A 26,809-nucleotide genomic window follows, 5' to 3' on the forward strand; every position below is an offset into this window, starting at 1 on the left:
ATGATCTCTAATTAGATCAAATTTGATCTCTAATTAGCTCAAAGTCTAATTAGATGGGCTGAAGATGGGAAGTGAGAGATAAAGATAAAAATAAAACTTTTGAGAAGTTTTATTGGGCAGGTAATGATTGAAGAATGGGAGGGGACAAAGATGTGAAGATGATGTGTAAGTGAAATCTTTATGTAAACTGCAAATGCTCTACAAGTGTTAGGCTTATTTTGTTATTTGTTATTCAAACTCCTAGGGAAAAAAAAGAAAAAAGGGCTGGCCGCGGTGGCTCACGCCTGTAATCCCAGCACGTTGGGAGGCCGAGGCGGGCGGATCACCTGAGGTCAGGAGTTCATGACCAGCCTGGCCAACATGGTGAAACCCCATCTCTAGACAAAACAAAACAAAAGACTCCTAGGAATTTCAATTCAGCTCAGTGTGAAGAATTACTAAAAAGCAACCACTAGGCTGGTTGCGATGGTTCACACCTGTAATCCCAGCACGTTGGGAGGCCAGGGTGGGCGGATCACCAGGTCAGGAGATCAAGACCATACTAGCCAATACGGTGAAACCCGTCTCGACTAAAAATACAAAAATTAGCCGGATGTGGTGGCGGGCGCCTGTAGTCCCAGCTATTTGGGAGGCTGAGGCAGGAAAACCGCTTGAACTGGGCAGGCGGAGGTTGCAATGAGCCAAGATCGCACCACTCATTCCAGCCCGGGCAATAAAAACTAGACTCTGCTCCCCTCCCCCCCCAAAAAAGAAAATAAAATTGGCCACTAGTCCTCAACTTGAGGGCCATTAAGGGGCAAAGCTATCAAGCCGTTTGAAGAGCCGAGAAATGAGACCGTTGGAGAAGACATACTGGTTGGGGGAACGGAAAGAGGAATCGCGGTACTAATATTGTCCTTCCAAGGACACCGTAGGGCAGTCTCTAAGCGGCTGCCCAGTTTTAGGGGCGGAGCCAGCAGGAAATTTAAACCGGAGCCGCGGCAGAAGACGCCAGGAGAATGATGTTGTGCTTGCACAGGTGTACCCGGGACTGCGGAGTCGGGAAGAGCTCATGGAGCTCGCGAATGTAATACGGAGGCCTTTGAAGGAGTACGGGGGCCGAGAAGGAGCGGGCATTTGATGAGCGAGCCGGGAAAGGGTACGGATGCCGGGAAGGGGAGAAAGAAAGGCGAAGGTGTCGTTAACAGTTGAGGCGAGGTGCGGGGTCGTAGAGGGGGCTTAGGAATAGAGCAGCGGTTAGATGCAGAAGCTCTGGAGAGTATAGGGGCTGGAGAAGAGCCACAGGAGTTGAGGGGACCGAGGAGTGAAGGTGGCAGAGGAACGTAGGGGACAACAGCCTGGAGGAAGGTATGGGGATTGTGGCCGAGAGGTCACTGACGGCCGTTGACAGAGCGGAGTGTGAAAGGAGGCGGAGGGCATGGACAAGAGCCTGGCAGGAGGCGCGGGATGTAGGTCGGAATGGACTTGAGTCTTGTTCCCAGGAGCCGCGTTTTTGTGCGCGTTTTGGGAGACGGTAGTGGGCAGGAGGGATGGAAGGTCGAAGAGTTGGTGAAGATGGTTGAGCTGCTGTTATGTCCTTTCTCAGGAGACGATTGCCTCGAGCTGGAGAGTTCCATGGCTGAGAGTAGGCTCCGGGCCCCGGACCTAGGTGGGTAACAGGTCAGAACTAGGGACACTGCCCCAGGGTCGCTTGGAAAAGATCGAGAAATGTTCACTCTGAAGTTTTATGATCATTTAGAGTTTTTGTTTGTTTGTTTGTTTGTTTGGGGTTTTTTTGAGACGGAGTCTCACTCTGTCGCCCAGACTGGAGTGCAGTGGCACAATCTCGGCTCACTGCAACCTCCACCTGTCGGGTCCTGGTTTAAGCCATTTTCCTGCCTCAGCCTCCTGAGTAGCTGGGACTACAGGCGGGTGCCACGACGCTCAGCTGATTTTTGTATTTTTGGTAGAGACGGGGTCTCACCATGTTGGCCAGGATGGTCTCAATCTCTTGACCTCGTAATCCGCCCGCCTCCGCCTACCGGAGTTCTGGGATTACAGGCGTGAGCCACCGCGCCCCGCCCTGTTTGCTGGAGTGCAGTGGCCCTGTTTACTGAAGTGTTTGCTGGGGTACAGTGGCGCCATCGCAGCTCACTGAAACCTCCGCCCCCCGGGTTCAAGCGATTCTCCTGCACCAGCCTCCTAAGTAGCTTGGATTACAGGCATGCGCCACCACGCCCAGCTAATTTTTGTATTTTTAGTAGAAACGGGGTTTCTCCATGTTGGCTAGGCTGGTCTCCAACTCCTGCCTTGTGATCCTCCTGCCTCAGCCTCCCAAAATGTGGGATTACAGGCGTGAGCCACCACGCCCAGCCCACTTAGTGTTTTTATATACTTACATTCATTTTATTTATTGATTCGAGGTCTCACTGTGTTAGCCAAGCTGATCTTGAACTCCTGGCCTCAAGCAGTCCTCTTGCCTAGGCCTCCCAAAGTGCTGGAATTACAAGTATGAGCCACCTCAATCGACCCACTTAGTAGTTGTGTGTGAGTGTGTGTGTGTGTGTGTGTACGCAGTATCATAGACCATTTTGGGATTCATGGTAAAGGTCAAGTAAGAATCCTATCATGAACAAGATTAGCAAACAGATGTGGAGTCAGGATAGAGCAACTTATTAAATTTATAAATTATTACATTCATAGTTGTTTACAATAAAATCCTTAAGCTAAACACTGCTACCTAATTAGGTGTTTTTAGCACATGGCACTCACTTCTGTACTGCCCCCTTAGTTAATGCCATCTAGTTTTAGTTCTAGATTGTCAACAGATATGCCATTGGCTTGTTACCTTTTAAACAGTAATGTACTTCATTTACTAGGTTATTTATTCCTTCTTCCTGTCTCTAGTTGCTTCTTTTTTTTTTTTTTTTTTTTTTCTTCTGTTTCTCTGGAGAACTTTCCTCAAGAGTGTTTCAAAAGGGAATTTTTTTTTTTAAAGATAGGGTTTCACCATATTGGTCAGGCTGGTCTCAAACTCCTGACCTCAGGTGATCCGCCCACCTCAGCCTCCCAAAGTGCTGGGATTATAGGCGTGAGCCACCACACCTGGCTCAAAAGAGAATGTTTTATTTTATTTTATTTATTTTGAGACAGTGTCTTGATCTGTTGCCCAGGCTGGAGTGCAGTGGAGCAATCATGGCTCACTGCAGCTTCAACCTCCCCAGGCTCACCACCATGCCCAACTAATTTTTTTTGTTGTTGTTGTATTTTTTTTTTTGTACAGATGAGGTTTTGCCATGTTTCCCCAGGCTGGTCTTCAACTCCTGGGCTCAAGTGATCCACCTTCTGTGGCTTACCAAAATGTTGGGATTAGAGGCGTGAGCCACTGTGCCCGGTCCAATATTTTAGATTATATTTTTTTATATTCTTAAAATTTACTCTAAGATGATCATGTATGGATTTTAGAGGAGTTTTATTTTCATTTTTATTCCAGTTTGATTTTTTTTTTTTTTTTTTTTGAGATGGAGTCTCACTCTGTCGCCCAGGCTAGAGTGCTGTGGCGCAATCTCAGCTGACTGCAACCTCAGCCTCCTGAGTAGCTGGGACTACAGGCATGCACCCTCAGGCCTGGCTAATTTTTTGCTTTTTAGTAGAGACAGGTTTCACCATATTGGTCAGGCTGGTCTCGAACTCCTGACTTCATGATTCACCCGCCTCAGCCTCCCAAAGTGGTGGGATTACAAGCATGAGCCACCGAACCCAGCTTGCAGTTTGATGCTTTAAAAATGTTTTTTAATTATTTTATTTTAGAGACAAGAACTTGCTCTATTACCTAGGCTAGAGTGCAGTGGCCCAGTCATAGCTCACTGCAGCCTCAAAGTCCTGGAAGCAAGCAATTCTCCTGCCTCAGCCTCCCAAGCTATGACTGTAGGTGGATATCTCCACACCTGGCTTCCTATTTGATTCTTAACATAATTTAAAAGGTTTAAAAGGCAGGCCAGTTGTGGTGGCTCACTCCTGTAATTCCAGCACTTTGGGAGGTCAAAGCAGGCGGATCACCAGAGATCAGGAGTTGGAGAGCAGCCAGGCCAACATGATGAAACCCTGTCTCTACTAAAAATACAAAAAAATAGTAGCTGGGTGTGGTGGCAGTCCTGTCATTCCAGCTGCTTAGGAGGCTGAAGCAGGAGAATCTCTTGAACTGAGGAGGCAGAGGTTGCAGTGAGCTGAGACCACATCATTACACTCCAGCCTGGGCAACAAGAATGAAACTCCCTTTCAAAAAAAAAAGGCCGAAGTTTATCACAAGAAAAACAGGAGGCATGAGAGTTGCTCCCCTTTCAGGTCATCTGATTCCTACTTCCTAAGATACAACCACTTACAGCTTTTAACTATTTCTTCTAGAAGTTACCACCTTATTTCTATAATAATATGCTCATACCATTTTAATTGTTTTCAATTTTAAATTGTATTTTTTTTTTTTTTTTAACAGAGATGGGTCTCACTATGTTGCCCAGTCTGGTCTTGAACTCCTGGATTCAAGTGATCCGCCTACCTCCACCTCCCAGAGTGCTGGGATTACAGGCGTGAGCCACCACACCCGGCCAAATTTGAATTATATCTATTGACTATCTCCTATGAAAGATAAAGATTTTTTTTCTATCCCACCACTTCTCATCACACACAAGCAAACATACATTTCCTTCCTTTCCTCTTATTCCCCCAGTATATATGTAGTAATTTTGGTTCTTTGTATTGACATTATTTTCATTATGTAAACATTATTCAGCCAGGTGCGGTGGCTCACATCTATAATCCAGCACTTTGCGAGACCGATGTGGGTGGATCACCTGAGGTCAGAAGTTTGAGATCAGCCTGGCCAACATGGTGAAACCCTGTCTCTACTAAAAATACAAAAATCAATAGGGTGTGGTAACACTCACCTGTAATCTGAGGCAGGAGAATCACTTGAACCCAGGAGGCAGAGGTTGCAGTGAGCTGAGATCATGCCACTGTACTCCAGCTTGCCACTGTACTCCAGCTTAGGCGACAGAGCAAGACTCTCAAAAAAAACAAAAAGGCCAGGCTCGGTGGCTCACGCCTATAATCCCAGCACTTGGGAGGCTGAGGCAGGTGGATCACAAGGTCAAAAGATCAAGACCATCTGGCCAACATGGTGAAACCCCGTCTCTACTAAAAATACAAAAATTAGCTGAGCATGGTGGCGTGCACCTGTAGTCCCAGCTATTGGGGAGGCTGAGGCAGGAGAATCACTTGAACCCGGGAGGAAAAGGTTGCAATGAAACATTATTCACCACTGAGCTACATAATAAACTAGGAAATTGTCTTTGTTGTTTATGTATGGATCATTAATTCATATCCAAACTCTTCACCAGAGTATGTGCCTTCTCTCAGTACTTTCAAGCTCATCAGAGGATCTGTCAGTTTGTCTTGGAGACATACCGTTTCAGTACTTCAATCTGGTCTGGCGATGTACAAGGCCTGTTGCACTGATTTCATCCTCCAGTCTCCCCTCATCATTCTGTGAAATTCTTTTTGCCTCTTTCCTGTGCTGGATCCCTGTATTTTAAATTCTGTATTTTTTACACCATGGAATACTGCTCAGCCATAGAAAGGAATGAAATAATGTCTTTTGCAGCAACTTGGATGGAGCTGGAGGCCATTACCGTAAGTGAAGTAACTCAGGAATTGCAAACCAAATGCCATTTGGTTCTCACTTGTAAGTGGGAGCTACACTGTAAGGATGCAGAGACATACAGAGTGATACAATGGACTTTGGGGACTTGGTGTTGGGGGAGACTAGGAGGGGGGTGAGGGATAAAAGACTACCTGTTGGGTACAGTGTACATTGCTTGGGTGACAGGTGCGCTAAAATCTCAAAATTCACTGTAGAACTCATCCATGTAACCAAAAACCACCTGTACCCCAAAAACTATTGAAATACATACTAATTTTTAAAATGAAGTATAAGTTTGGGGAGCCCCACAGCAATATTTGGCTTTCCTGAAATTCTGTCTAAATATAGACAAGACTTTCTCTATATTTATCCATATATGTGCCAACATGGTAACATTCTCTGTGTGTTTTTGTATTTGTTTTTAACGTTCACTAAATGAGTGATAAGAGATATTCTTCATTCCAGCTCTACCCCTTACTAACAGTATGATCTTAGGCATACAAGATTTCTCTGTGCCTCAGTTTCCTTATCTGTAAAACAGGTATAATTTTATCTTTATAGATCTGTTGAGAGTATATTGTGCATAGCAAGTGATAGTATTTGCTATTTTTATTGCTGTTACTGTCAAAAGTTATTAAATTTTGATTTTTTTGATAGAGATGGAGTCTCATTGTGTTGCCCAGGCTGGTCTTGAAGTCCTGAGCTCAAGTGATCCTCTGACCTCCCAAAGTGCTGGGATTACAGATGTGAGCCACCATGCCCAGCCTATTTATTTATTTATTTATTTAACGGGCAGCCCCCAAACCAGAATCGGTTCAGAGAGGCTCCTATAAGAAGGCTTTTATTTTATTTTATTTTATTTTTTTTTTTTTTGAGACGGAGTTTCGCTCTTGTTACCCAGGCTGGAGTGCAATGGCGCGATCTCGGCTCACCACAACCTCCGCCTCCTGGGTTCAAGCAATTCTCCTGCCTCAGCCTCCTCAGTAGCTGGGATGACAGGCACGCGCCACCATGCCCAGCTAATTTTTTGTATTTTTAGTAGAGATGGGGTTTCACCATGTTGACCAGGATGGTCTCGATCTCTCGACCTCGTGATCCACCCACCACAGCCTCCCAAAGTGCTGGGATTACAGGCCTGAGCCACCGCGCCCAGCCGATTTTCTTGTTTTTCTCTCCCATTTTCCATCTATTTGTCTTATATTCTGTTCTCTAGAAAATTTCCACAACTTAATCTCCAATTTTCATTGAATTTTTAATTTGTATAACATTTATAAATTTCCAAGAGATTTTCTTTTCTGTGTGTTTATTTTCTTACAATGTCTTTGTGCTTAATTCATGTAATGTATTCCCTTTCCTCTCCCTGAATATTAATTGTACTGTTTTTGTTTCTTTTTAGTTTTCTTCTGCTTCCTACATTGTCACTGTTTCCTCTTTTTTCTGTTTCTTAGCCTATTTTTTTTTTTTTTTTTTTTTTTTTTTTAGGCAGAGTCTTGTTCTGTCTCCCAGGCTGGAGTGCAGAGGTTCGATCTCAGCCCACTGCAACCTCCCCCACCTGGGTTCAAGCAATTCTCTTGCCTCAGCTTCCCAAGTAGCTAGGACCACAGGCACACACCACCACCTGGCTAATTGTTTGTATTTTTGGTAAAGATGGGGTTTCACCATGTTGGCCAGACTGCTTTTGAACTCTCAGGATCTGCCTGCCTCAGCCTCCCAGAATGCTGGGATGACAGACATGAGCCACTGTGCCCAGCCCTAATTTCTTGTTAGAAACTTTCTTTAAATGTCTGATGATCTTTGTTTACCTATTTATATTGAAGAGTAAGGAGAAGGGGTTGTCAATTGATAGACTTCATTGTAAGCTGGGACCTGGCAGTTTTGCAGGGGAGGGACATCAGTTGTCAATAGTTGGTATGTTTTTGTCTTGGGCTAGTCAATTCCCTAGAGAAGAGTCCCCCAAACCTCCGTCTGGTAGGTATTAGCATCATTGTCAGCACTGGGGCAAGTGCCCTGTAGGTCTTACTGTTCAGTGTATAGACATTCTTTTGATGCCCTATGTTTGCGCTGGAGCTTTATCTTTGCTTTTACCTGTGCCCAGTGTTCCACTAGTCCAGGGATTTTTTCAGCTTTAAGACTGTTGACATTTTGGCCAAGTAATTCTTTGTTTTTTGAGGTTGTCCTGTGCTTTGTAAGATATTAAGTGGCATCCCTGGCCTCCACCCACTAGATGCCAGGAGCACACCCACTTCCCAGTTGTGACAACCAAAAACATTTCCAGAGGTTGCCAAGTATCCCCCGGGGGGCAAAATCTCCCCCAGTTAAGAACCACAGCTGTAGTCTTCTGCTGGGGTAGGAGAGGGTTCTGAGACTATAACTTCCTTTTAAAGGCTCTTAAATAATCTTTTTTTAGCCTACTGTTTCATTCTAGCATTCTGCTCTATATGGTCCCTCTGTTCGGGAGGAGTACCCAGAAAAGAAATAAATATTTAAAAAAATAAAAGAAATATATGGTCCCTCTGGTTGGGCCTTTCAGCTCTAATCAGCTTGCTTCTTGCTGGCTTAGGATTTAGCCTTCTCTCGTCTCCTGTCTGTTTTTCACTAACCCATCTAATTTCCAGCTTCCAAAATTTTATAGCATCTCTTGCCCGTTGTCATCTTCTTGCCAGTATCCTTATCTATTTTTATTCTTTTTCTGTCACATTAGTGAGATTTGGAGAGAGAACAGAAGTCTCACATTCATCTTCCACATTTATTCAAAAGTCTGGATCATTATTTCTTCCAATATTTTCTTCTCTCCATTGTTTTTCCCCCTTTGCAACTCTTCTGGTGTTGTTGACACTTCTGTCTCTATCCTTTGCATTTCTTAAATTCTCTAATGTCCATTTATTTATTTCTTTGTGATACCTTGTGGAAGAGTTACTCAGTTTATCAGTTCACACTGTGTTATATTCAGCTCATCTATTGATGTGGATAGATCTTTTTGTTTTTAATTTTAAAATAATTTCACACTTATAAAAAATTTTCAGAAATACTCAAAGCTTCCTGTATACTCTTTACCCAGCTTCCCCCAATTTTTTTTTTTTTTTTTTTTTTTTTTTTTGAGACAGAGTCTTGCTCTGTCGCCAGGCACCAGGCTGGAGTGCAGTGGCACAATCTCAGCTCACTGCAACCTCCGCCTCCTGGGTTCAGGCAATTCTCCTGCCTCAGCCTCCTGAGTAGCTGGGACTACAGGCACGTGTCACCACGCCCAGCTAATTTTTGTATTTTTAGTAGGGACGGGGTTTCACCATGTTGGCCAGGATGGTCTCAATCTCTTGACCTTGTGATCTGCCCTCTTCAGCCTCCCAAAGTGCTGGGATTACAGGCTTGAGCCACCGTACCTGGCCCAGCTTCCCCAAATATTAACATGTATGTAATAATAGTACAATTAGGAAAATCCAGGCAGGGTGTGGTGGCTCACACCTGTAATCCCAGAACTTTGGGAGGCCAAAGTGGGCAGATTATTTGAGATCAGGAGTCGAGACCAGCCTGGCCAATACGGTGAAACCCCGTCTCTACTAAAAATACAAAAAAAATGAGCCAGATGTGGTGGCAGGCACCTGTAATCCCAGATACTCAGAAGGCTGAGACAGGAGAAACACTTGAACCCAGGAGGCAGAGGTTTCAGTGAGCCAAGATCACACCACTGCATTCCAGCCTGGGCAACAGAGTGAGACTCTGTCTCAAAATAAATAAATCTTTTTCTTTTTTTTTTTTTTTTTTTTTTTTTAGAGACGGAGTTTCACTCTTGTTACCCAGGCTGGAGTGCAATGGCGCGATCTCAGCTCACCGCAGCCTCTGCCTCCTGGGTTCAGGCAATTCTCCTGCCTCAGCCTCCTGAGTAGCTAGGATTACAGGCACGCACCACCATGCCCAGCTAATTTTTTGTATTTTTAGTAGAGATGGGGTTTCACCATGTTGACAGGATGGTCTCAATCTCTTGACCTCGTGATCCACCCGCGTTGGCCTCCCAAAGTGCTGGGATTACAGGCGTGAGCCACCGCACCCGGCCTTCTTTTTCTTAACAGCTTTATTGAGTTATAGTTCACACACCACACAATTCACTCATATAAAGTGCACAATTCAGTGGCTTTTAGTGTGTTCACAGAATTGTGCAACCATTACCACAGTCAATTTTACAACACTTTTCTTACTCCAAAAAATAATATTCATTAGCAGCCACTCCCAATTTTCTCCTGACTCTCCAGCCCTAGTCATCCACTAATCTACTTTCTGTTTAGAGACAGAAAGTAACTTGCTTTTTCTGGACATTTCATATAAGAGTCGTACATTTGTGACTGATTTCTTTCATTTAGCATGATGCTTTCATGATTCATCCATGTGGTGCCATGTATCAGTACATCTTTCCTTTTCATTGTTGAGTAGTATTCCATTATATAGATGTACCACATTTTGTTTATCCTTTCATCACATGGACATACGAGTTTCCACTTTTTTTAAAAATGACACAAAATGTTATCAGTTATTAGGTTCTTAAGAACACCAATTTGTGAGGATAAATTCCATTTGTCAAGGCAAACACAGATCACAGGTAGCCCTGGAGCTGAGAAATAGCTTTGATTTTTTTTGTAAAACGTGTGAGTCCACAGCTTTCTGAGAAAATCTTGCACTGCTCTGTAATCTGTTTCTCTTTTTCTGTGTCAAAGTCTCACCTTCCTGTTGTCTAGCCTTCTGCAACTTCTTTCTTTTTTTCTTTTTGCTCCCTCTGTGACTCTAGCCAAAGATGCAACTTCTTAAAGTAAGCACCGGTAAGATGTTTTGCAATTTTTACATTGCTGCTATCAATTTTGCTTGAGGTGGCAATAACAGATTTCTGATGTGTTCGTTGTAGAGGAACTTGATTGAGGACCTCTCCTGAGTAATAAGCCACTAGTGGCTGGGTGTGGTGGCTAACGCCTGTAATCCCAGCACTTTGGGAGGCTGAGGTGGGCAGATCACCTGAGGTCAGGAATTCGAGACCAGCCTGACCAACATGGAGAAACCCTGTCTCTACTAAAAATACAAAATAAGCAGGGTATGGTGGCACATGCCTGTAATCCCAGTTACTTAGGAGGCTGAGGCAGGAGAATTGCTTAAACCCAGGAGGCAGAGGTTGCAGTGAGCCAGTATCACTCCATTGCACTCCAGCCTGGACAACAAGAGCGAAGCTCCATCTCAAAAAAAAAAAAAAGCCACTAGCCAGCTGCTTCAGGAAAACCACCCTCTCGCCTCTATGGCTCCCAGTGAGGATGATCAGAATGGTCCTGGAGGTAATGCTGGCTCCGTTTTCTTGCATGCTGACTGAAGGGTCAGTTTTTGCCATGGCTCAACAGCTTTTGAGGCACATCTTCAGTAGGATAATACCTGGGCATTTTATGAAGTTTAACACCCTGATACCACTGTTCTTGTCAACACCAACTGGTTTTGTAACAGTTTTAAGAACCTTCTTTTCTTTTCACCCTTGAATTTAGCAGCTGATTACTTCCTCCTGTACATGGCCTTTCTGGAATACTTAGCAGACTGGGAGTATCTGCAATTCCTCTCACAAGGACAGGATTTCAGCTGCAATGGGCTTCCCCTTCTTTGGCTTTTTAGCCTTGAGGTTACCCTTTTTCACCTTGCCACCAGCATCAGCCTTCTTGGCTTTGGGTTTCTTCTCTTTAGTGTCTGTCTTCTCAACTCTTTTCACCCATCATCTTGCAAGATGGGAAAGACTCCGCTTTTTGGCTATATGATTAATATTGCTGTAAGCATTCATTTACACATTTTCATGTCGATGTGTTTTCATTTCTCAAGGGGATACCTGGGAGTAAAATTGCTGGGTCACATGGTAGTTCTGTGTTTAACCTTTTAAGAAACCGGCATATGGTTTTCCAATGTGACTGCACCATTTTATACTTCCCTCCAGAAGTATATGAGGGTTCCAGTTTCTCATATACTCACCAACACTGCTATTATCTGGCTTTTTTTCTTGTTTTTTTCTTTTTTTTTTTTAAGACAATTTTGCTTTGTCTCCCAGGCTTGAGTGCAGTAGCGTGATCCCAACTCATTGCAACCTCCTTCTCCTGGATTCAAGCAATTCTCTGCCTCAGCCTCCTGAGTAGCTGGGATTACAGGTGTGAGCCACCTGCCCAGTTTTTTTTTTTTTTTTAAATTTTATTTATTTATTTATTTATTTATTTTGAGATGGAGTCTTGCTCTGTCCCCGAGGCAGGAGTTCAATGGTGCAATCTCGTCTCACCGCAACTTCTGCCTCCCAAGTTCAAGCAATTCTCCTGCCTCAGCCTCGTGAGTAGCTGGGATTACAGGTGCCTGCCACCACGCCTAGCTAATTTTTTGTATTTTAAGTAGAGATGGGGTTTCACCATGTTGGCCAGGCTGGTTTTGGACTCCTGACTTCCAGTGATCTGCCCGCCTCGGCCTCCCAAAGTGCTGGGATTCCAGGCATGAGCCACTTGTGCCTGGCCTATTTTTTGTATTTTTAGTACAGACAGGGTTTCACCTTTTGGCCAGGCTGGTCTCAAAGTCCTGATCTCAAATAATCCACCCGCTTCGGCCTCCCAAAGTGCTGGGATTACAGGTGTGAAACACCATGCCCAGCCAAATATTGTTTTTCATTTTCATTATCTCCAACTAATTCTTATTTTGTTTTTTTGAGACAGAGTCTCCCTCTGTCACCCAGACTGGAGTGCAGTGGCATGATCTCAGCTCACTGAAACCTCTGCCTCCTGGCATCAAGCAATTCTCTTGCCTCAGCCACCCAAGTAGCTGGGATTACAGGCGTGCACCACCATGCCCAGCTAATTTTTCTATTTTTAGTAGAGACAGGATTTTGCCATGTTGGCCAGGCTGATCTCAAACTCCTGGATTCAAGTGATCCACCCACCTCAGCTTCCAAAAGTGCTGCAATAACAGGTATGAGCCATCATTCCCAGCCTAATTCTTTTTTTTTTTTGAGACAGAGTTTTACTCTGTCACTCTCACCCAGGCCGGAGTGCAATCTGGGCTCACTGCAACCTTCGACTCCCTGGTTCAAGCAATTCTCCTGCCTCAGCTTCCGATTAGCTGGGATTACAGGCATGTGCCACCATACCCAGCTAATTTTTGTGTTTTTAGCAGAGACAGGGTTTCACTGTGTTGGCCAGGCTGGTCTTGATCTCCTGACCTCGTGATCCATCCGCCTTAGCCTCCCAAAGTGCTGGGATGACTGGTGTGAGCCAACCACATTCAGCCTAGTTCTTTTCTTTAACTGCTGTTCTGCTTTATGTTTCAGTATCCTCCCTAGCCTTTTTGAGGATACGTATTGTACTTTAAAGGTTTTTCTTTTTCCTATCTGGCTTATTAGTATGACAGATAGTCTATACCAGAGAAAGTTTATTTGGTAGTACTTGTTTTCTTCAGTTGCCTCATGTTTTTGTATACACAAATGTTCCCTTGGGACATTAGCCACTCTGATTGGTAATGTGCTCCTAGAAGGAAGAAGGCTTATGCCCCATCGTGTGTCACTCCATTTAGTTTAGGGATTGGAGGCTGCACAGAAAGGAAACGACCCCACTATGATGCAGAGTCCCTGGAATATGGGCTCATTCACTGTCCGTTTGCATCAGCATTCTGTTACCTCCAACACACACACACACACACACACACACACTCTCTCTCTCTCTCTCTCTCTCTCTCTCTCTCTCCCCCCTCCCTCTCTCTCTCCCCGCCCCCTCTCTCTCTGACCTGTTTTTTTACAAGAGCTGTCTTTTTGAATTATAATTACCTAAGTTACCAAATGGAGAAGTCAGGAAGTAGGCCTGGAAGTAAGCCTATTCAGGGCCAACAAGTTCACTGTCCCCTTGCCCTCTTACCTGTCTTGAATACACATGCATATCCACCCTAAGCTAGGCTGCAACACTGCCCTGATGTTACCCTGCTGCCTTTGGTTAGGGCTGGGCTGCTTACTTGGCAGTGGCAACAGGGCAGGCGGTGACACTCAGCACAGCTAGAAAGCATCCTCCTGCCTGGCGCCCCCCGCCCCCCCCCCCACCGTGAATCTGGGCCCTTTCTTCCCTAGCTTGCTATTCATCGAAGCCCCCTAATGTCTGGTTTGGGGATCTAATTCCTTTTTACTTACGTGGCTTCCCTAGATTTAGATTCTAAGGAAGACGTGAAGAAGTCAGCAGGCCTTTTTTGCTTATTATCTTGTTTGGAGGTTCCAGTTTCTTTACATTTGAACTTCATGAGGGTAAGGGCATTGACTTTACAGCTGTCAGTGTGTGCCCAGGACCTAGTCTGCGCTATCATAGCACATAGACTGAGCTGTCAGTGAAGGCTACCTGGCCTCAGGACTCTCTTTTCAAGCCTCTTACTTTGCTCCTCTTTGTTGTTTTCTAGGGGCTCAGCTAGGAGTTTCCAGGTATCTGGGAAAATGCCAGAAGAACTCACCAGGTGCCAGGAGGCATCCCTTTTCCGGAAAGTCCTTTTACTTGGATCTGCCTGCTGGCAAGAATCTCCAGTTTTTGACAGGGGCCATTCAGCAGCTGGGCGGGGTAGGTAACCTGCTCTTCTGTGATACCATGTGCCTTTGCAGGTTGTAGAGCAGGAGTTGGATAGGGATTATATCTGTGGTTTCCAGGTTTTTTCTTTTTCTTTTTTTCGAGATGTTCTTTTTTTTTTTTTTTTTTTTTTTTTTCAAGATGGAGTCTTGCTCTGTCACCCAGGCTGGAGTGCAGTGGCACGATCTTGACTCACTGCAACCTCTGCCTCTTGGGTTCAAGCAATTCTCCTGCCTCAGCCTCCCAAGTAGCTGGGAGTACAGGCTCACACCACCATGCCTGGATAATTTTTGTATTTTTAGTAGAGACGGGGTTTCACCATGTTGGCCAGGCTGATCTCGAACTCCTGACCTCGTGATCCACCTGCCTCAGCCTCCCAAAGTGCTGGGATTACATGTGTGAGCCACGGCGCCTGGCAGTTTCCAGGTATTTTCAATGGTCTCACTACATTTCCTAAGGCAATTTTAAATAGAAACCATTGTTTTGGCCAGGCGGAGTGACTCCCACCTGTAATCCCAGCATGTTGGGAGGCCAAGGCAGGTGGATCACTTAAGGTCAGGAGTTGGAGATGACCTTGGCCTAAATGGCAAAACCCTGTCTCTAGTGAAAATACAAAAATTAGCTGGGCATCGTGGCAGGTGCCTACAGTTCCAGCTGCTCAGGAGGCTGAGGCAGGAGGATCACCTGAACCTAGGAGGTGGTGGTTGCAGTGAGCAGAGATTGCTCCACTGCACTCCAGCCTGGGAGACAGAGCGAGACTCTGTCGTAAAAAATAATAATGATAATAAATAAATAAATAAATAAATAACATTTTTAAAATAAAAACAAGTATTTTTCCTAATTGGAAAAGGTTGGGCACAGTGGCTCATGCCTGTAATCACAGCAATTTGGGAGCCTGAGGAGGATGGATCACTTGAGTCCAGGAGTTCAAGATCAGCCTGGCAACATGGCGAGAGCCCGTTTCTACAAAACATACAAAAAATTAAGAGGTGTGATGGTGCGTGACTGTAGTTGGGGGACATAGGTAAGAGGATCACTGGAGCCCAAGAGGCAGAGGTTACAGTGAGCTGAAGTCAAGATCATGTACCACTGCACTCCAGCCTGGGCAACAGAGTGAGACCTTGTCTCAAAAAAAGGCTGGGTGCAGTGGATCACACCTGTAATCCCAGCACTTTGGGAGGCTGAGGCGGGTGGATCACTTGAGCCCAGGAGTTTAGATTACCCTAGCCAACATGGCAAAACCCCGTCTCTACTAAAAATACGAAAATTAGTCAGGTACAGTGGCACCTGGTACAGTATCATGCCTATAGTCCTGGTTCCTCAGTAGGCTGAGGCATGAGAATCATTTGAGCCCTGGGAGGTGGAGGTTGCGGTAAGCAAAGATTGTGCCACTGAACTCCAGCCTAGGTGACATAGCATGACCCTGTCTCAAAAGAAAAAAAAGAAAGAAACTTATTGGCTGGTTGTGGTATCTCACACCTGTGATTTTGGGAGGCTATGGTGGGAGGATTGCTTGAGTCCAGGAGTTTAACACTAGCCTGGGCAACATAGTAAGACCTCATCTCTACAAAAAATCAAATTAAAAAATTAGCTGCTGGGCATGGTAGCTCATGCCTGTAATCCCAGCTATTTGGGAGGCAGAGGTGGGTGGATCACCTAAGGTCAGGAGTTCAAGACCAGCCTGACCAACATAGTGAAACCCTATCTCTACTAAAAATACAAAATTAAGCCAGGCGCGGTAGCTCACGCCTGTAATCTCAGCACTTTGGGAGGCCAAGGTGGGTGGATCACCAGGTCAGGAGTTCAAGACCAGCCTGGCCAACATGGTGAAACCCCATCTCTACTAAAAATACAAAAATTAGCCAAGTGTGGTGTGCGCCTGTAATCTCAGCTACTCGGGAGGCTGAGGCAGAGAACTGCGTGAACCCAAGAGGCGGAGGTTGCAGTGAGCGGAGATCACGCCACTATACTCCAGCCTGGGCAACAGAGCAAAACTCCATCTTCAAAAAAAAAAAAAAAAAATTAGCTGGGCATGGTAGCATAAGATGCCTGGAATCCCAGCTACTCGGGAGGCTAAGGCAGGACAATTGCTTGAACCCAGGTGGCGGAGGTTGTACTGAGCTGAGATCATGCCACTGCACTACAGCCTGGGAGACCTTGTCTCAAAAAAAAAAAAAAAGGTAGACATAATCCTTCAATTCATAACTTTAAATATTTTTTTAAATTGTGGTAAAGTGTATATAACATAAAATAAGGCATTTTAACTTTGTTTTTTTTTCTTTTTTTAGAGTAGAGAGACAGAATTTCACTCCCCAGGCTACAGTGTAGTGGTACAATCATAGCTCACTGTGTCACTGAACTACAGGGCTCGAGTGACCCTCCCGCCTCAGCCTCCCAAGTAGCTAGGACTATAGGTACATGTAACCACACCCAGCTAATTTTTTGAAAAAAATTTTTTAGAGACCGGATTTTGCTGTGTTGTCCAGGCAGGTCTTGAACTCCCGACCTCAAGTGATCCTCCCATCTCAGCCTTCTATAGTGCTAGGATTACAGTCATAAGCCACCACACCTGGCCCCCAGTGTATCTTATACAAAGAACTTATGGCTTACCCAAGCTCCTCTTAATCCTGTCCAGTTCTTTCAATGTGTTCTTGCTGCATGCAAACTCAAACTGCTCATAGAATCAAAGCCTGCGGCCTTCTGCCACTGGGTCGGGGACAGCAGTCCTGGAGACAAACCCTGTATTGTATATATGTAAACCCGATTATATTTCAGGATGATGTTTTCTTGGGAACTTGGTACGGAACTGCATTTAGTCTATTTAAAGACATTGATTCTGGAACTCCTGGCAGCCAAAATTTCCTTCTCCAGCCTCTCTATTATTGACAATTCTGCATTTGCTTTTTGGTTTTCAACCACTTCTGTGATCTGGTTTCAGGTAATTGAGGGTTTTCTGAGCAAAGAAGTAAGTTACATCGTGTCCAGCCGCAGAGAAGCAAAGGTGGAGAGCAGTGGGTCAAGCCATAGAGGCTGCCCTAGCCCTAGCCCCAGCGAGGTCAGAGTGGAAACATCGGCCATGGTTGATCCAAAAGGCAGCCACACCAGGCCTGCACAGAAACCCATTGACTCGGTAAGAACCTCATGGAGTAGGAAAGTTATGCTGTGTAAACAAAGAAAGTAGGCTTTGGTGAGCCTTTTAAGTCACTCTCTGGTTTTAGTTTCATCTGGCTTAATTTAATCTCTCATTTGAATTGAGAGACTGAGAATATTTTATCATAAGTCTGAATCTAAACACCTCAGCAACATACTATCCCCCATGGCACCCTTTTATGCTGCATGTCAGTTTTTATGGGACTTCAAAGTCAGAGGTTCAGAGACCAGAGGAGAGTCCTCTATAAACCAGAAAAGACGTGTTGGGATTGGTCTGGGCTTGGGCAGGCATACCCTGAGTAGGCAGCCATTCCCTTCTTCCTTGCTTGCAGGTATGAAGGGCCAAGTTTGGACAATATATGTGTTACGTCTTTGATTTAGAATGCAATATGATTTTTCCCCTCTAGGCTTACATTCTTATTTTTGTCTAATTTGTGCTAATATTAAAATGTCCATGGGCTAGACGCAGTGGCTCATGCCTGTAATCGCAACACTTTGAAAGCCCAAGGTGGGCGGATCACAAGGTCAAGAGATCAAGACTATCCTGGCCAACACGGTAAAACCCCATCCCTATAAAAATACAGAAATTGGCCAGGTGTGGTGGCTCACACCTTTAATCTCAGCACTTTGGGAGGCTGAGACAGGTAGATCACCTGAGGATGCGAGTTCGAGACCAGCCTGGCCAACATTGTGAAACCACATCTCTATTCAAAATACAAAAAAAAAAAAATTAGCTGGGTGTGGTGGCATGCACCTATAGTCCCAGTTACTCAGGAGGCTGAGGCAGGAGAATTGCTTGAATCTGGGAGGCAGAGGTTGCAGTGAGCCGAGATCGCACCACTGTACTCCAGCCTGGCAACAGAATAAGACTCCGTTTCAAAAGATAAATAAATAAATATATATAAATATATTAATTAAGTGTCCATGAACATACACTGTTGGCATTGTGATGACAGGACTTCCTACGAGCAAAAAATCTTCTAAAGTGAAACATTTGCCTTCATTATCTGCTAGAGGGTGCAGACTTTTTTTTTTTTTTTTTTTTTTTTTTTGAGACAGAGTTTCGCTCTTGTTACCCAGGCTGGAGTGCAATGGCACGATCTCGGCTCACCGCAACCTCCGCCTCCTGGGTTCAGGCAATTCTCCTGCCTCAGCCTTCTGAGTAGCTGGGATTACAGGCACGTGCCACCATGCCCAGCTAATTTTTTGTATTTTTAGTAGAGACGGGGTTTCACTATGTTGACCGGGATGGTCTCGATCTCTTGACCTCGTGATCCACCCGCCTCGGCCTCCCAAAGTGCTGGGGATTACAGGCTTGAGCCACCGCGCCCGGCCGGGGTGCAGACTTTTAAAGAGAAGTCTTAGGACATTTGTAACAGTTTGACCTCAGTGAATGCAGAGTGCCTTTCTCTCCATCAGGTTCAGGCTGCCACCTCAGGGTGACCTAAGCTTCCTTGCAGCTTTATCTTTACCTCCTAAACATTTTCTAGGCTCTCATTTCTACCAATCCTCAGTTGTCCCTGCTCCCAGCTTTCCAAGGGACATAACTCCCGAGTCATAAAACCGTACCAGCTCCTGTGTAAACATCTGTCAGTGCACAGGTGGCCTCACAGCAGGCCTCACTGTTCTCTCCCCATCAGGTGCCTCTGAGCAGAGGGAAGGAGCTGCTGCAGAAGGCCATCAGAAACCAGGTGAGCTGGGCAAGACGGGACAGAGCAGGTGGTCTCCAGCACAGGGAAGGATTTCACCTCTTCCCAGTTTCTTTTGTGGGTACACAAGATGCACACTATGTGATATGTAGTATTGTCATTATTTCCTTCTTATACATCAGGGAGTGGAGGGCTGAGAAGTTACTTAACCAGTCACCTAGGGAGTAAGTGTTGAAGCCAGAGCCGACTCCAGCTGCAGAGCCTACCAAGAGAACTTTGGGGATGTGGGATGCGGTGGGACAGGGCTGCTCGGTACAGAAGCCAGACTTCTTTTACAAGTAACTCTTTATTCCTTGTGTAAAAATTCAGGGCTGTTAAAGTTTAGTGGCAGGAGGAGGAGTACAGGTAATCTTATAAGAAGAGTGATGCTAGTGACATCAGGAGGGATCCATGGCTGTGATGGGGGAGATGGTGCTGCTGGACTGAGTCAGAGGAGGGGGAAGATCGGCAGCCAGCATAGTTTCCTGCTCATTGAGGATGGTGGTCACTGTGTTTGTTGGGTATTTACCGTGTGCTGAGAGCTTTCCTCACAGAGGTCTTCCCAACAAACAGCTCTCTCAGAAGCATATGTTCCTTCCTGGCACAAGGTGGCCAGAGCAGAATGTATAGGCATACCAGCGGTCCTTCCTTCCCGATGTGGCCATATGGAGGACAGGGTGTCTTCCTGGGGGGTGGGATGGACCCTCTGGGCACTGTACTCTCTCCCCTGCCTGCCTTCCCCCAGTCCCTCCCATGGATAACCCAGGGCTCCCAAAAGCAATTTCTGTCTGTCCCCTTCACATTCTGGCCTTGGGGAGTCTCTGCTCCTACCTGACTCTTATGTTGTAATTTCAGGGGAGCAGCAGTAGAGGAGGCAGTGGGAGCAGCAGCAGCCTCCTGACCAATGCCCGCTCTTGGGGAGTGAGGATTCTGCACGTGGATGGTACCCTTTCTGTGCTGTGCTTCTGTGGGGGGGACAGTTGGTGACTTTGACCAGGAGTATCAGCTTTTAGAGGGATCGTGGTTGTGTGAGCTTCTGGTCACCGGAAGCCAGAAGTACTCAGCTGCCATGTTGATCCACAAAGGTGAGAGGAAGTGGGGAAGGGGGAAAGCAGTGAGGACGAGGAGGGCAGGCTGTGGCCTCGGCATCCCGCAGGAGGTCCCTAGAACATGCCGTTTAATGTCACCTGCTGCAGCTCTCCCCAGCTAGCATGATGATCCCGATTTACAAGTGCAGAAATGATCTTAATATTCATGACCACTTAACAGTTATTGACTCTGTGCTAGGAATTACCTCATTTAATCCTCACTGCAGTCCTGTCTCCATTATACAGATGAGGAAATTGAGCCTCAGAGGGATTAGGCAAATTGTCTCACCAGAGTCCACACTCTCACCAGAGTGTGTATTGTAGCCCATCTCTCTCAGTTTGACTCAGCTGTAAATTTTGTGCTCCTTCTTTTCTCATACTGTAAACAACCTTTTTGCAGCCTGTTTACACTGGAATAGTTGTCTTGAACCAGCTGGCAGTGAGTGATCTCATACCCAGCTTCACTCTGAGTCTAGTTTTCTCTGATCCATTTTAGGGGATTGGTCCTGGTGGGACACCCCATAGGTGCTGATTGGGGTGCTGCCCCACCCTTTGGTACCAAGATCTTCCAGGGGAGTCTCAAGGCCATACAGGAGAATTTCCTGGCCTGGGATGTGGCTTCATCTCACTGAAACATCAGCCATTTCCAACTTGATCTCTGTTAGAGAAGTGCCAGCATGTTTAGCCCTTCCTGTTCTTTCACCTGAGGGTACAGCTGAGTAGTTCCCACAGCATGGCCTCCCCTACAGCTGCAGCTCTTCAGTGGTGCCTTAAAGTCCTTAGCAAGCCATGAGGCACCTTCTGTTCAAAATGAGTTGTATGCAAAGCTGCAAAAGAGCATGACGCCAGCTCAGGTGCTATTCCAGGGACAGAGGACCTAGTCCTTACCTCCGCCGTCAGGAGTTGCAGAGGGGATGTGTAGCCAGAAGGTGGCAGGCAAGGCTGGAGTGATTCAGTGGGCTAGCGGAGTGAGTTTTTAGTACTGCAGCCCAGGAAGGGGCTGTGCTGGGTAAGTGAGGAGTGGAAACCTTTGGCACAACCCTCTGTCTTCTCCACAGAAATGATGATGCACGTGCAGCAGCTGTCTCTTGCCTCTTTATGTGTGAAAAAACAAGAGCCAAAGAAGCCAGAGGTAGGTCATCCTGCTGAACGGAAGGGTAAATGGATGGTTTTCAGTGAAGTCACTGACAACTTAGGTAAATCCATGACTCGCCCAAGCCATCTCTTCCTGGCCATTCTGAAAGATGGAAGAGGAATGCAGCCTCTTATTTACCTCAGTCCTAGCACCCACAGCTTTGTGATGTCTTTTCTTCTCTCTTCTCTGTTATACTTGCAGTCCTCCCATGGCACATACCCTGCTGAGACATCCCTTTGGCCTGGGCCGCGGGCTGCCTACAGTAGTTCCGGACTAGATGAAGTTCATAAATGCCCATGGCACTGGCCAGGCTGCTATTCTGGGGACAGCTCTTGGCCAGGGAACGAGCCTGCATACTGCAGGGGTGAGACGGAGTGATTGAAATAGCTGCCATCTTCCAAATTCTCGTTTGTTTTCCATTCTGTGCTGGCATTAGAACTGTGTGTGCCACATCAAGAGAGTCCAACCTGGTTTAAAGCCACAATATCTTTACCTGAGCCTCAGTCTGAGGAAGGATTAAACCTACAGAGCCATCCATGGCCTGGGATCCAGGCACAGGATGAACAGTAATAACTACTAGTTAACAGTGCTCATTAGCTAACAGTACCAGCAAACCATATCCAAAGTGGTTGAAGCAGCTGGGCCTGGTGGCTCACGTCTGTAATCCTAGCACTTTGGGAGCCCAAGGCCGGCAGATCACTTGAGGTCAGGAGTTCAAGACCAGCCTGGCCAACATGGTGAAACCCCTACTCGGCTAAAAATACAAAAATTAGCCAGGGGTGGTGGTGCATGCCTATAACCCCAGCTACTTTGGAGGGTGAGGCAGGAGAATTGCTTGAACCGAGGAGGCAGAGGCTGCAGTGAGCCAAGATTGCACCACTGCACTCCAGCCTGGGCAACAGAGTGAGACTCTGTCTTGAAAAAAATCAGTTTTGTAGATATCTAGCAATGGGATGAGTTTTGGGTATAATCTGCTGGTATGCAAGGGAATGTGGGAGGCTTCTTTGGGTTGTGTTTGTCCTCAAGGTGTGGCCTAGAGGAGAATCTGGAACTTCCTTGGGCCCAGAGAGACAGGTGGTCATGGATCCACCATCATCCTGCTCCTCCAGCTCTTAGCTTTAGACTTCCAGCTAAAGCTGATTTTTTATTCCATTTATTTTATGTTTATATATTTTTCAGATGTACACCAGAAGATCCATTTACTTTTTTTTTCTGTTTTTATTTTTTTATTTTACTTTGCTTTTTTTATTTTATGTTTATTTTTATGTATTTTTCAGGTATACACCAGAAGGTCCATTTACCTTTTTTTTCTGTTTTTATTTTGTTGGGTTTTTTTTTATTTTACTTTGCTTTTTTTTTAACTTTACTTTTTTTTTTTTTTCTGGCTCTGTCACTCACCCTGGAGTGCAGTGGTACCATCTCTGTTGACTGCCCCCTCTGCCTCCTGGGCTCAAACTATCCTTCTACTTCAACCTCCCAAGTAGCTGGGACTACAGGCGTGTGCCACAATGCCTGGCTTTTTTTTTTTTTTTTTTTTTTTTTTTTTTTGTAGAGACAGGGTCTCACTATGCTACCCAGGCTGGTCTCAAACTCATGAGCTCAAGCAATCCACCTGCCTCAGCCTCCCAGTGTTGAAGTTACAGGTGTGAGCCACTGTGCTCAGCCTCCATTTGCTTTTTAATATCAGCTTTGTTTGACCTTGGCTTAAACATTGATTTTGACCCACAGAATCAGAGTACACAAGATAGGACATAGGCAAGCAAATGGCCATTGTCTTCATCCTAGTCCTACAGGGCACTTGGAACAGCATCAGTATCTAGAAAATAAAGCTGCCATTTAGTGAGCATCTACTCTGCCACATGCTATGAGGTAGGTGGGTACTCCTCGCATTGCAGGTGACATAGCTCAAGTTCCCACCAGGCCTCTGGGCTCCAGAGCTCTTGCTCTCTGCACTGTCCTACGCTCCCTACACAGTCAGCTGCCATTGAGATTCACATGCTGAGTGCTCCTTATTCATTGTGTTGCCCAGGAGGGAGCTGTTGTGCCCAGGTCTGCTCCAGCTCAGGGCCCAAGAGTCTGGTTCTGCAGGCCTCCCAGCAGCAGGAAGCAAAGTGGGACAGACTGGCAGCCACTTGGCTTATCAGGCCCAGTTCCTTGACCCCCGTGGCTTCCTCACATCCTTAACCTATTTTTCCTTTCCATTTAGGGAACATGTCCAGCAGCAGAGTCAAGAACACGGAAAGGTCAGTGTGGTAGCTTTTCCTCATCTAATTGCAATCCCTCCCTCCCTAAACACTTCTCCACGACTCCCTCTGTGGCAGCATCTGCTCACTTTTCTGTGGCAGGAAGCAAGTCCAGGTTATGTTGCCCCTTTGTGTTTCCAGGGCCTGGGCCTCAGGTTTCTAGAGCGAGAGAGGCATGTCCAAGAGCAAGTCCAGAGCTGCTGGGCCAAGGCTTCTCCTTCAGAGCCAAGACCCCATGCAGACACTTTGGCTCCTGTGTCCTCTGGCTGTTCCCGGGCATCGATTGAGGTTTAGCATCCTTTTCCTTCTGATTCAGTAGCAGTTTGGGGGTGGACAGTTTGACAGCTGCCTACCATTTTCAGAACTGCCAAACTCCCTGAAACTGGCAAACTGGCAGATTGATGGACTCCATCTCCTGGTTCCTCTTGGACAGCAGGAGAGTTTCTCCCCCTGGATGTTTCTCCCAAAGATGCTCTTTCAGTGGCATTTCTTCGTGCACAAGCAGGAGCTAAGAAAAGTCACTTGGCACCTCTCTCATGCTCAAAATTCAAGGAAGTCTGTAGGGGAATTGATTGTAATAACTGTCTCAGTTAATTAGAAAGACAAGAAATTGTCCCCAAAAAGTAATTAATAAGAGCTGCTTTTAAAGGAGAACAGGCTGTTTTTTGCTTGGGTGCTACTGGTAGCCTCAAGTACAGTTGGGAGCTGTAAAGTGCCAGCCTCTTTGGGGAATCTGTGGCTGTCAGATGGGCCCAGGCTTCCAGCTGCCTTTGCTGCCCCTTTGACAGGACTCCTGGGTACTGTGGGTCCTGATGCCTAAGAGATTTTGTAAGCTATGCAAATAAGTATCTAATAAGGGTGAGTCTCTTAAATGACTCCAAATTTGTCTTCTCAGCACTCCTTTGCCCTATTTTTTCAGGAACCAGATTTCACCTGTGATATTTTTCTACCATCCTGCTACCAAGACAACACTCTTTATCCCTCTTCCTCTGCTTCTCCTCCAAAAAACCCAGGGTCCTCATGGAGCATTCTGCCTGAGGAGTTGTTCTCAGGTCCCTCAGTATCCTAAGCCTCCAGGAGCAGAGGTCTAGGAAGGACCTGGGACTTTGTGGGACTGACCACTCCCACTCTGCTTTTAGCAGAAACCAGCAGGGGCTGGGTTTCTCCCACCAAACAAGCCAGGTGTCTGATAGTGGTGGCATCTTTGGTTGATTGATAGCCTCCAGAATCCACGCACGGGAGCTCATGTGTCCTGCTGAGGGAGGGTTAGAGGCTGGAGGAGTGGTGCCTCACTCTTCCCACACGGAGAGTGCAGCCTGGGGCGGCATGATGCCAGGCTCTTAGGCTTTGGCAGAGCCTCCCCTCTCTGAGCACTTCCTGCATGTGTGGTGCAGGCCCTGTACAGGCAGATGGATAGCTAATGTGTGCATTTCTCCCCTTCCAGTGGCCAGACTGAAGGCACCGTTCCTCAAAATTGAAGATGAAAGCAGGTGAGTGGGACCTCCTCTCTCTGCTTGCCCCCACTAGGCCTGCACAGAGGAGGGGGGAGTACTCGGGGGCTTCAAGCTAATGTGAAGACATGGAGCCCCTTAGCCCTGCACCTTCATCCTCCTGAGAAGCCACTTTCTCCCACTGTCATGGAGAAGTCTCACATAGACCAGGAAGAGCCTCTGAGAGTGGCATTATATAGTGAATAGTCCCTTTGGAGATGAGTCAGAGGTTAATGATCCTGTGTGTGAATTACCCCCATTTAATACTCTGCTCTGTGAGCTCGTGGTATCCCATGCAGGCTCATTATTGCAGCTCCTTTCTCCCTGGGTGTGTGCCAGCATTTCATGTCAAATCATTACTGACCCAGTCACAGTGCTAGTACAGTCCAAGACATCATCTTGGCTGAAATAAGGATGCTCGGGGTGGTACTGGGGATTCCCTTGTCAAGCCAGCCTGTACTTGATGAAGCCTTTCTGTTTCACTTTGAAAAATCCCTTTCTGGCTCATGTTACCTCCTGACAGCCCTGGGTGAAAAAAACGTGAAGAGAGTCTGTCTCTTCCTAGTGGGGAAAACTGAGGTCAGAGAAAGGAAGGGATTGTATACAGCCACCTTGCTAATAAACTGCAGCCCAAGGCTAGAATCCAGGTGTCCTGCCTGCCCTGTCTTGTGCCTTCTCTGTCTACCATTATGGCCTCTTCTTACCTGGAGCAGGAGGGCCCCCTTGACATTGTTAACCCAATGAGCTATTAGCAGCCACCTTGGTTATCACTAAATCTTTAGTAAGTACAAGATCAAAAGACTATGTGAATCTATAATTATCTCAAAATTTAAATTTTTGTAAATTTTTTTTCCCAAAAAGGCATTTTCAGACCAAATAAAAAATTTGAAATAAGTCCATGTATATCCAGAAGAGACTACTGAGGCCAGAATTGTCTGTGTGCCTCAGGTAGGGCAGGGCAGGGCAGCTGAGACCCAGCCCCAGAAGCCTGGCATGCTTGCCTGTCCTCCAGACAAGCCCGGGTACCCTTCTCAGCACCTGCAGACAATGCAGCGCTGGCTTTGGTGGCCCAAAGGCAAGTGGAAAAACCAACGGGATGGTACAGAGGTGCCCCCTTCCAGTTCCAATGGGATGGAGTGTGTGTTCACCCCCAGCCCCTTCACACCTATTTAAACACAGGTAATCAAGACACAAAGGCATGGCTGAGAGGCACTGTCACAGCCTCAGTGTCTGCACTGCACATGGCAGGAACTGGAATATCACTGTCACCAGACAGGGGTACATAATGTGTGTGGTGCTCTTATGATTTTTTTTTTTTTTTTTTTTTTTTTTTTTGAGATGGAATCTTACTCTTTTGCCTAGGCTGGAGTACAGTGGTGCAATCTTGGCTCACTGCAACCTTTGCCTCCCAGGTTCAAGAGGTTCTTCTGCCTCAGCCTCCCAAGTAGCTGGGACTAAAGGTGTTCATCACCATGCCTGGCTAATTTTTGTATTTTTTATAGAGACAGGGTTTGGCCATGTTGGCCAGGCTGGTCACAAACTGGCCTCAGGTGATCCACCTGCCTTGGCCTCCCAAAGTGCTGGGATTAAGGTGGCAGCCACTGTGCCCAGCCTCTGGTGATTTTTTTATGTGCTGTTTTGAAGCAGGTGGCTTCAAAGCCTATTAGGCCTATTAACCTGACCATCCTCAAGTTTCAAGCCTCCTAAGCAGAAACAAAACATCATTGAAGAAGAAGAGAGGTGCCAGGGTTGTGAGGGATAT

At 46.2% G+C, this 26,809-nt stretch overlaps 1 protein-coding gene across 3 annotated transcripts in view; it reads left to right on the plus strand.

Moving 5' to 3' along the window:
- Positions 1-957: 957 nt before the first annotated feature.
- The window catches only part of DBF4B (DBF4B-CDC7 kinase regulatory subunit), a 35,842-nt gene continuing 9,990 nt past the window's right edge, over positions 958-26,809 (plus strand). The window contains exons 1-9 of one of the 3 annotated variants that reach the window (XM_010331479.3): positions 958-1,138; positions 1,586-1,648; positions 14,093-14,247; positions 17,192-17,383; positions 19,044-19,094; positions 19,947-20,034; positions 21,238-21,311; positions 23,521-23,557; positions 25,002-25,047. In XM_010331479.3, coding sequence (XP_010329781.1) covers positions 1,120-1,138; positions 1,586-1,648; positions 14,093-14,247; positions 17,192-17,383; positions 19,044-19,094; positions 19,947-20,034; positions 21,238-21,311; positions 23,521-23,557; positions 25,002-25,047 — 725 coding nt within the window. In that variant the 5' untranslated portion in view covers positions 958-1,119. The other 2 variants (XM_010331480.3, XM_074388761.1) reach the window with 2 other exon arrangements.

Source organism: Saimiri boliviensis, chromosome 17 (genome assembly GCF_048565385.1).
Source record: "Saimiri boliviensis isolate mSaiBol1 chromosome 17, mSaiBol1.pri, whole genome shotgun sequence".
NCBI classification, from domain to species: Eukaryota; Metazoa; Chordata; class Mammalia; order Primates; family Cebidae; genus Saimiri; species Saimiri boliviensis.